At 46.6% G+C, this 10,782-nt stretch overlaps 1 protein-coding gene across 2 annotated transcripts; it reads right to left on the bottom strand.

Annotated features, from left to right (window-relative positions):
• Positions 1-363: 363 nt before the first annotated feature.
• Positions 364-8,838, bottom strand: MAPRE1 (microtubule associated protein RP/EB family member 1). Of its 2 annotated transcripts, none has more exons than XM_084217657.1 (7): positions 8,729-8,838; positions 7,968-8,091; positions 5,194-5,339; positions 3,724-3,928; positions 3,253-3,362; positions 2,422-2,574; positions 364-2,035 (listed from the first exon to the last, which is right to left on the bottom strand). In XM_084217657.1, the coding sequence occupies exons 2-7, from the start codon at positions 8,086-8,088 to the stop codon at positions 1,979-1,981; spliced, it is 792 nt and encodes a 263-aa protein (XP_084073783.1). In that variant the 5' UTR covers positions 8,089-8,091; positions 8,729-8,838; the 3' UTR covers positions 364-1,978. The 2 variants fall into 2 exon arrangements, with proteins under 2 accessions (XP_084073783.1, XP_084073784.1); XM_084217658.1 differs by having other exon boundaries at positions 3,739-3,928.
• Between the last annotated feature and the right edge of the window lie 1,944 nt (positions 8,839-10,782).

Below are 10,782 nucleotides of genomic sequence, written 5' to 3'. Positions count from 1 at the left end.
TCTGTAACTCATAACACCAGTGTTTTAGCAGATTCAAAACACATTAAACACACGTAAAGTCATGTGACAGCATTCCTGTAACACATCCCTATTCCCACACCAAAAGGAGGAGGAGGAAGTCAACACCACACTCACATCCCATTGACTTGTGGGAGGGAAAACACAAAGGAAAAAAAAATAAAACAACTATTTGTGCCAGCACACTCCAAACAAAGTTCCAATACTGCTGCTACTGAGGTTAGCAATGCCTGGGGCTGGGGAATGGAAGCTGAAATTCCAGGTCCTGCAAGCTTCATCATGAAACTATCACGGGCTTCAGCTCTGCCTAATCGTATCTGAAAGCATGAGAGACTCCAGCAGACATGACACTCTTGAAATACAGAACTTTATTTAGAAACTGCTTAAAATAGAAAAACCCTGTCAAGAAAAATCCAAGTCAAATATGGTTTCTCAGTAAAATGGAGTTTTAGGGCAACAAAAGTCTAAAAGGCCACAAGAGAAATAGCACCACTGCAATTTTAAACAATGGCTAGATACTTGCATTTTTGGCATTCACTGAATTTGGGTTTTTCTCTGAACTTCACAAAGATTCATGCACTACACAATTACCATAAAATGCTCTCCTACACACATTTTAGGACAAGCTACCACCAGAAACAAATGAATACAAGCACAACAGGACTGATCAATCTCAGTAGTGAAAAGGGGGTCAGAAGTCTTGCAGGATCTTGCCAAACACAACAATAATGAGGGGCATGATAGAAAAAAAGGACAGTTAAGGAAAGTATTTTAAATATTAATATTTAAGTTAGTCTCAGTACTGTATTTTCTGCAATAACATTAGCTCTGTTAGCCAGCATCTTTTAGTTTTTACCCCAGAAGACTACTGAACTGGCAAGTGTTATTACTAATATGCCCTGGTTCAAAGGGGAAAAAAAAAAAAGAAAGCAGACAGAAAAATATCATCTTCATGTGCTCAATTCACTTTCACTCAAAGCCAGTTGCACAGTGCAAGTCCTGTTACAACTATTGGGCGTGTTCAGCATTCCTTGGGATGGGAAAGGGAAAGGGAAAAGTGAGAGAACAGAAGGGATTCCAACAGAAATGAAAATAAACAGAACAAATAAAAACAAGAGCCAGGAAGAAAAATCACTTCTGAAGGACATTTTAGGCAGTAAGACTGTGTGCCCTTTGCTTTGTTTTGCTTTTCTTACAGAAAACACAGTACGTTTTGGCAAAGCCACAATGCCACAGAGAAAGGCTTCAGCACTCTTCAAGGTAATTTATGTGTCTCAGCTGTTCATACTCCCTCTAATCTTGTGACAGGCAACGTTAAGGCCCATTTCATCGAGAACTAATCACTTAGTAAGCAGCTTTACATAGGAATGGAGTTTTGTTTTAATAGCCCCTTTTGAGCACTTGCTGACACAGTGAGACTGCCGCGCAAGGCCTCTCGGACAGCAGTGAATGGAGTTAAACAAACGTCTACCCCAATATGAAGCACATAAAATCTCCCATCACATTACTTCAATTTGGCATATGGAAGCATATTTTAAATACTCTTAAGGCATTTATTATAATTTCTGTTCTGCAATTTCACATTAACTCAATCTTTCTGTGAGTCAGTCTTTAATTTCTCTACTGCACACCGCCTTAGATACAAAAAGAGTCTTCCCACAAACCAGTGTTTTACCAGCAAACCATTCTGCAACAAGTTCCAAATATTCAGCCTCTTGCTCCCTAAATATACCACCTCGATGTGAATACTGCTCTGCTACAGCGTGAGAAAGAGCTCCTAACTCAAACCCACTGTAAAAGTGAAACTTCTGCAAAGTGCACTTTAAGAAGAGGTACTTTTTGCTTATGAAAAGAAACCAGTGAGTCCTCTAAGAATAAAGTGGAGTATTTTACAGTTAAGCACATGATCTGGGGCAAAGAATTCTGATGTTGCTGCTCTGCTGGTACAGTATGTGGTCTGTTAATACTCTTCTTGTTCCTCCTGCGGTGCTCCTTCGTCAGGTATCACAAAGCCTTCCTGAAGGGGAAGAAAACAAGTGCTTTAATGAAAATCTGATGTCAAACCAGTTCCTGGCTACTCTCTAGGTACTTTTTTTTTTTTCCTCTTACTTCAGGTAAGACACCCTAAAGTCACTGTTTACAGTGTCAAGATGTATTACCAGAAGTATTTTCCTCATCTTTGATCTATTTGTTACACACTACTCATGAAAGGTCTACCTTGTTTGCTGTCTGACTAGAATTAAATTATCTGATGCTTTATTACAGGAAAAAGCTAGGCCATAAACCTCACAGTGAAAAAAAAAAGTAGAACTGGAGGGAGGCAGGGAAAGCAAACCAGCTTCCAATTACAAGGGCAGGAAGAACTGTGCAACCCAGTCTATCAGTCTATAACAGATTACTTACATCTGTGGCATAAAGAATTTCCACAATCCTCTGCAACACTGGATCATTCTCCCCTTCATTCTCCTGGCAGATCAACTCAATGTTCCTCAATTTGCCAAAGTAGAAGTCTCTCTCCTTCTCCAGATCTTCAACAGTAAGTTTCAATGCGTTGATCTGCCAAAGGGCATCAATAATAATTATATCCACCAGAGATAGAATTCAGTAGGATCTATGCAAAAGGGGTGTCCCAAAAGTTTTCAGAAGGGTGTTGATATGCAAAGCACTTCAGCAGTAACCAAGATATGGGGGAGGGGGGACTGTGAGAGGAAAAGGACCATTTGTCAAATTTTAGTAACACTGCCACAACATCCAGTCCAATACACACAAACCCACTTGGAAAGACTAAAGGCTGATTCCATGAAATAGGTAAAGCACTGACTGCCTTCAGTCCTCTCTGCTAACACATTCTTTCACAACAACTCTCCTGCTGAGAGCAGGTTCAGTTGTGTTGCACTCACTCCGGATTTCAGAGAGGGAGCAGCTGCTCATAGCTCCGTTGGAATGCTGGGAGAGCTGCAACACAGCTGTGAGAATACTTACAAACCCTGCTATGTGTGACACAGCCCACACTGGGGTGAAATGTCTGGCCACTCACGTGCTACAGGAGGGGTTTTGCTTCCATCAGGAGAGCAAGACCATTACAACAAAGAGCTCCAATTAAGTGATTTTAAATGAGCTGATTCAGATCATTTTCTTCTATCTGCCTGACCCAGACATTCCCTGGTATTGGAAAAACCAACCTGCACATAACTCTATCAAGCAGAGGTCAGTCACAGGGCTGTCCTTACACACCTGCTCGATCAATCCTGCCGATTCATCGTCTCCTCCACCCTTTTTGCCCATCCCAGGCCCAGCTCTGGGACCTGCTGGGGTCCTCTGTGCAACGATGGGCCTCTGCGGGGCTGCAAGATCAATTCACCAATTAATTCCAATTCTCCCTCCCATAAAGGTACTATCCCCCCTCCAAACACGCTTAGGCATGAAAGAGATTGAAGATATGTTCCTTCCTTAACTCCATGCAACATGCCCTTTCTTTTTGGCACACTTGGCACCAATCCTTGCCCTTCTCTCTTTTATAGAAGACTCTTCCTTCTGTAGCCTCAAGACACCTGGCTACTACAGCAGCCTCAGTCTTTGAGCCTGGCATCTCTGAAACAAGATGCAAAACACTAGAATCCCATACACTTATTTTAAATTGCAACCCAGTCTTCATTTCCCCAGAGTTTTTCATAATCTAGATAATCTTTTAACTATTTTCTCTACCTGCACTGCCAGTACCGAGAGATTTCCTGGTTTTGTTCACAACTGGAGTAACAAGGTTTGGTGCTATTGTGTCTTGGCCTTGTCGAGCAGCAACAGGATCATACTCCTTCCCATCATAGTTTGCATCAAAAAATTTTTTGAACCACTGAACAAATTCAAAGTTGTCCTGAAATTTTCCTTTCACTAGTTTGTCCACAGGAATTATCTGAAGAGGGTAAAAAAGGAAAAAAATAGACTCATTAAGGGTAAAGAACCTCTCTGTGTTTTTATATAAAGTTTTAAAGTTAATGCACTCAAAAGATATGCAAATTTAATTCTTGTCCAGTCTAGGGAAAATCCCCCTTGACCACAACCATATCAAATAACGGGATTTCTGTAATTATTTCAATGAAAAAACAATCATCCTTTGCCTTTGAGGGTCCAAATAATTTTAAATAATTCTGCAGCAAAGTTTCTGCTAGACCAAGTTTACAGACAAAACTTCTTCCCATCCACATGAAGCTGGCTCTGATGGATCTGAACTGACCAACTCCAGAACTGCTACAAGAGCTAAGAATCACTGTCATATCAGACTCCAGCTTCTCTGGGATGAAGTGTATAACTAAAGACTATTAAAAATGCAGAAAATACTGAAGTTTTGTTTGTAGAGAATTTTTTTTTTCATATGGCATTTGGAATCCAGGCTGGTTGTCCAGATGGGTTGTGTGGACAGACTGCACAAGACACTGTCCCCAAGAAAAGACTGACTCTGTGTTGGAGTTGCCAGCCATGGAATGAGACATCTTAAAGAAGGAAAAAGTTTCAACCCTGGACGTTCTGCATCCTACCAAACACTGTCTGTAACTATTACCTGAATAAATTCCCCCTCCATCAGCAGAACTGTCATTCCATCTGAACAAGCTTTCTCACAATTTCATTTGCACTACTAAAAATCATGGATTTTAATATCTGCAGGCATTTAAAAGCCATGTAGATGTGGCACTTGGGGACATGGTTTAGTGGTGGCCGTGGCAATGCTGGGAGAACTGTTGGATTTGAGGGTCTCAGACAGATTTTCCAACCTTAACAATTATGTAATTCTATACACTTGTAAAGAGGAATTTGGAAGCCTTAGGACTATCACTGCAGTAGGTTATGGGAACATACCTCCTACAAAGATGGTCCAAAGAGGAAGCTCAGGCAAACCTTATCCCATAGAAGTTCTAGTATTATTTTGTGCCACAGAAGTTTCCCAGCATTAAAAGGGTAACATTAATCACATCACTAAGAACTGGAAACCTGACCTTGCCTGGAGCAAAGGAAAATATGTCCTAACTGATGTGAGGCCCCCAAGGCAAGCCAAAACAAAAGGTTTTGAGATTGACAAACCAAAATCAAGCCCTGTTCCCAGATTTATTCAGTTTTAAATCTGAAAGTTCATCCCATCTACATTAACATTAAAAGCAGAGAGTCATTTATAGCCCAGCTTACTTTGTCAACACCCATTCGTTTAAAACCTGCTTGTAGAACCTTGAAGTTTTGAATGTACTCATGTTCCAATTTTGCTTGAAACTTCACTTTCTTGAGTGCTACAGAACCTGGGAAGAGCATGTCCATGAACTGACAGTATGCAGCACCTGCCAAAAGGAAAAGAACACAAATCCTGGGATGAATTAAGTCAGCTCAGCTCACTAACCTTTGTGAGTTTCTTTCCAGTCAGGTCAGCAAACTGACCTGACTCACTCCTCAGTCACACAAGCCCTTTAAAGGCAACAAAGGCAAGAAAACAGGAACCTTCAGTCTCCTTTTTGGTGCAGCATAGCCATAAATAAGATTAAAGGAGCTGGAGAACCAAACTTTTGGGCTCATGACTTGAACTCTTATGAATAAGAACAAGCTTGCCTCTAGAATTCCAAGAGGGGAAAAAATCTAATGAATAACTTGACTTTCCTTTCTTCATGGATATCAGTATAGTACAGATCTGAGATGTTACATGTGTCTAACAGGCATGCAATCTTCTCTTAACAACACTAATAGAACTAAATCAGAAAAAGCATTATTCTAAAAATGGTACTTAACCATTATTGAAATCGTAATACATTTACCTCCTACAAACAGAACCTATACACAATTCAAGGTGCTCCCCAAGATAAGAGACTAATGAAGCTGAATTATATTTAAAGTAGGCCTTAATTAAAGAACCAAAATAAGATAAGTGTTTCTTCCTATTAATTTAAATCCTTCATGTCCTCCAATTCAGCACTAGCTGAAATAAGAGGAAAAGAGAGATTCAGTCCAGCCACAAAGAGTGGACAACCACCTCCATATTTGCAGAATATACACAGTAAAAATAAAAAAAAAGTAGTTTTAAACAAGATCCTCACTCTGCAGTGATGATGCACAACCATTAAAAGCACAAGCACAACATTCAGAGCATTATTCCCACACCAACACCAATGAATCAAGGAGTAAAGGAAACCCTAACCAAAGCCATCCAACAGCTACACAAAAAGCTGTTGGGAGCTATCTGAAGGCCAAGAAGGAATATAGAACAGCACTGCCCTCAACTACTCTGTTCATCTCAACCACATCCTACAAGTGTTCACTCTCTTATCAAGATACTTTGGAGGCACTCCCACCTGCTACCAGAAGACTGATGTCATTCACTGGTCCAAATTAAAAATAAAAACAACAAACCAGCTCTTGCTGTTTGCTCTCCATTGTGTCTCAGTTCACTTGCTGCACAGCTCCAATCCCAGTTCACTTGCTGCACAGCTCCAATCCCAACTCAAACACAGAGCACTTGCCAGAAACCAGGGGTTTGCTCACTGTTGGCAGTTGGAGCGATAAGCGTGATGAAAACGGAGGGATCACAGCGTAAGTCAAAGGGCAGCTCTTGTGCATTTATGCAAGCTCAAACTGCTGCTGTCACTGCTGCCCTTGCCAAAGACAGCAAAACAAGCTTGGGAACTCCAGCTTCCACAGGACTACGACAGCAAAAGCCACTTCATCCCTGCCAAGGCACGAAGCATTATTGCAGATGCAGAAAAGGGACATTACTCAGGACATACCACATCAACAGCTCTCAGTCTTTTCCCAAAAAGAGGTGAGCTGGAATTCTGCAGAGCCAGCACTAATTATCCTCACTTCAACACAGAGCTCTCACAGCATTCAAGCCTCACACCAATCCCATGCAAATCAACCCTGCACACCACAGGGCTTAACCTGCCTATCTGAAAGCAGACAGTGCTTATCACTTCCCTTCCTCCTGTGTCTTAGGTCTTTAGTTCCCTCACCCTTACAGTTCTTATCCATGATCTCACTAGACAAAAGCCACTACAAATGCCTGTTGTGAGTCCCTTGCTTCTCTGTAATCTTTGGGATTGTTTCTTCCATGGACTCAGCCACAGCCTGTATTGACAGTCCAAAAACTCACTCTTAATTAATTCCTGCTTTTATTCCACCTCTAATTTCCATACCTCTCCTTCCATGAGCAACACCTCATCTTAAAGTCACTGCATGAGCCAAACTTCCACTTTTCACTGACTGCCTGTTGTAGTTATCCAAATTATCTTGTACCCAAGCTGCATTCTTAGCCTTGGGTTTTTTTTTTCAGCTCTTATTCCACAGACTATTATCTTTTATTTGTTCTTACAAGCCTCCTCCTCCCACACACTCCTCCCTACGATGACACTTGACTCCATTTTTGTACCACAGACACTTCCCCTTTCCTGCCTACTACTAGATGTGAGATTCAGCTGTGCTGAAGTTAGTTCAAGCCCAGGTAAGCTGGGCTGACACAGACTGATGTGCTCCAGGACCAAGGATTTTTAAAGGTGCACATGACCCCATGAGTCACTGCTCTGTCCTCCTCACACTCCAGTACTCTTCCAGAACAAATAAGTTGTTTTTGCTAGTTACACTTGTAAGACTTACTCTATCCATGAAGATTAAACACTTAATTCCTCATGGGAAAACACCCTCTTCCTCAAGAGTCTCTTCTTCACATTAACATCCATTGCTTATAGCATCTATGCTGTAGTGAGTCATGAGAACGTGCCCTTTCATTACACTGACATTATTAACAACCACTTCAATAACACTCCAACCATAACTGGATCATAACACTGACCACGAATCTGTTCACACCAGGAACTGAGCCAGGAGCACAGCGGCAGCAGGGCAGCACAGAGGGTGCAGCCGCACCTCTACAGAGCCAGAGTGCACATCCCACGTGGAAGTGCCCTCGGGGTGAACCCCCTTACCTGAGCACAGCTGTTCAATCTTGGTCAGCGTCAGCTGCAGAGATTCATTGATCCACGCCAGCATGTCATGTCGGCTCAAGTTATCGCTGGTCACTGAAGTAGAATACACATTCACTGCCATTTTCTGAAAGACAGAACCAGAGGTGTGAGCGCCACAGACGCCGGGCTGCGGTGGAGCCGCTTCCTTTGGAGCCTTCCCGAGCCATCAGCGGGTGAATCGCGGCGCAACCGCGGGCTGCCAACAGCTGGGAGGACCCTCCGGCACCACCCCTGCCAAGGGCTCGGCTCCGGGATTTCGGAGGAAAAATGAGCACCGAGGCGCTCACGTGGGAACGGCTGAAAGGAACCACGGCTGCGGCAAGTTACTCATCCCTCTCCCCCGCGCTACCGGGAACGGCCGAAGCACTTCCTCCGCGGCCACGGTATCTCCCCGGGGATCAATACCGAGCGGCCGGTCCCCGCCCAGCCCCGCCGGCACAAAGCGGAGCCGCCGGTGCAGCTGCCGCCGGGCAGGGCCGCCCGCGCTGCGGGCGGGGCACGGCCCGCGCTCTCCCCGCTCCTGCTCCTCACCACCCCCCGCCGGTCCCTCCGCCCCGCCATCCCCGGTCCCCGCCGCACCTCCGCCCGCCGAGGGGCGCGGCCCGGCCCTGCAGGCCTCGCGCCAGCGCCCTCAGGGCGGCGGCGCCCCGCCCGGCCGCTCCCCGAGCCCGGGGCTCTCCCCGCTGCCGCCCGGCGGCCCCGCCGCGGCCCCGGCCCGGTACCTGCGCCGCGCTCGCCCCGTCGGCCCCGCGTTCAAACCGGCCCCGCCCGCCCTGACCGGGACCGCGTCACGCGCTCGCTGCGCGCCTGCGTCACGCGCACGTCACGGCCCGCGCGGGGAGCGCCGCGCGCCGGCACGGGGCGGAGAACGGTTGTTAGGGGGCGGGGCGAGCTCCTGTGTTGCTATGGAGATGTCACGCCCACTCCGCCCGAGGGCTCGTTCGCCATTGGCCGAGCCGTTGGCCCCGCCCACACCGGGGGTCCCGCGTGCTCGAGGGTCGCGCAGGGCTCGGGCCTGAGGGTGCGACGGAGCCGCTGCGGCCGCGAGCACCGGGACGGCGGCACCCTGCACCCCGGCACTGCCCCGCTCCGGGACCACGGCACTGCCCCGCTCCGGGACCACGGCACAGCCCCGGCCCGGGACCCCCGGCACTGCCCCGCTCCGGGACCTCCGTACTGCGCCGGCCCGGGACCCCGGCACAGCCCCGCCCCGGGACCCCCGGCACTGCCCGGCCCGGGACCCCCGGCACTGCCCGGCCCCAACTCTCGGCACCAAACCCAGCAGCACAAACCGACCCCAAACCCAGCGACACAACCCAACACGGCTCCAGCTCTCCTGGCACACCAGCACCGGCCACCTTGGTGTCACTGGTGTCGCCTCAGCGGCAGCAGGAGAGGGGCAGCTCAGGTCCCTGGCTGTGCCCATCGTCCCACTGTGAACCCTCTTTATTTACCCAATAAGACTGTCCAGCCATACAGAAATACTCGTTTTTAATCAGACATGATAAATGGTAAACTGTCGACATTTTTTTTCCCCACATGGAAACCAGTGAAATCATGTGGACAAGGCAGAGTTGCGAGTTTCCACACTCCAGGATACAAAAACTGTGAAATGTGTTAAAAATGATACATTTCTCTCATTTTTAAAAGATTGTATAAAAACCCGCAACACGTTCAACATTAGAAATCCTTACCCTAAAAAAATAGCACCAGGGAGAGTTAAAAACCTTTAAAAAGTATTAAAAAGGAATTTCTGAGATCCCCCTCCCTTAACATTTTATAAACACAAAATAAAAGGCAGCTCTTACAGGGAAAAACATTTCAAGGAAGACTTGTCTACTACAATTCTCATCAAGAGAGCTTAATGCCAAGACAATTCTCATTCCTCTTTTATCTTTGTTTACTTTCCCCAAGTCCTTTTTTTCCCTCATCTATTTGTTTTCCTTTTGATCAGATAGGAAAGGATGTGAGATCTGCAGTATGTAAGATCAGGGATGCCATGGAGTGGAGGGCACGTGTTGGCCCAGTCTGGAAGAATCACACCCACCAGAGCAGAGGATGGCTGTCACCCTGAGCCCCTGTACTGATGGCTGTTTGCCCTCAGGCCCCACGCTGGGCTCCAACTGGGGGCTGCAAGGACCTGGGATGAGGAATTAGTGTTGTGGCTGGGCTCCAGCTGGACATAAGGATCACAGATTGGCACAGAGTCCAAAAGCAGCTGGTGCAGCGCTGGCAGTGCCAAGGCTTCCCAAACACCTCCAGCACGCACAGAACCCACCCTGCTATCTTCCCAGTCCAGGGGCTGGTGGCAAGAGGGTGCTACGTGTCCCCCCAGCACTTGTCAAGCATTGGAGGTGCCAGCAGTGACTTGGACCAGCCTGCTTGGCTTTCCTCAGAGTTTTCTTAACTAAGGTATGTGGCTTGAGAATGAACCCAAGGAGTTCTTCTAAAGAGTAACCTCCAGCTTAAAACAGGGGAAAAAAACCTTTAAACTACCTGGGTTTCCCTTGCTGTTCCCTTGCTTCCCAAGCACAGCCTTGAATAGGAGACCAAGAGAATATGGTTTTTGGAGCTGGGATGGAAAACTGCACACAAGGGTGGAAAATGAGAGGCTGCTGTCCTCCACCACAAGGACAAGGGTGCCAGAGAGGTAGAAGGAGCTGGGAGAGAAGTTCTCCCCAGTGATGCTGTACAGCACCCTGCAAGAGAGCAAGGCAGCCTGGCAGTGACTGGGTGGAGGGTTGACCCACGGTTTGAACCTGAATCATTTTGAGAA

The sequence above is a fragment of the Fringilla coelebs genome, assembly GCF_963513975.1.
Source record: "Fringilla coelebs genome assembly, chromosome: 18".
Taxonomy (NCBI): domain Eukaryota; kingdom Metazoa; phylum Chordata; class Aves; order Passeriformes; family Fringillidae; genus Fringilla; species Fringilla coelebs.
The sequence above is the reverse complement of the archived record's forward strand: the minus strand, read 5'-3'. Positions and strand labels throughout refer to the sequence as shown.

Excerpts from the sequence above, each read along its gene's own strand:
- MAPRE1 (XM_084217657.1), bottom strand. The coding sequence starts at position 8,088 with ATGGCAGTGAATGTGTATTCTACTTCAGTGACCAGCGATAACTTGAGC. Across the intron at positions 3,363-3,723 it reads TCTCGGTACTGGCAGTGCAG|CCCCGCAGAGGCCCATCGTT; the intron begins GTAGAGAAAATA and ends TTGATCTTGCAG. Across the intron at positions 2,036-2,421 it reads AAATTCTTTATGCCACAGAT|GAAGGCTTTGTGATACCTGA; the intron begins GTAAGTAATCTG and ends CTTCCCCTTCAG.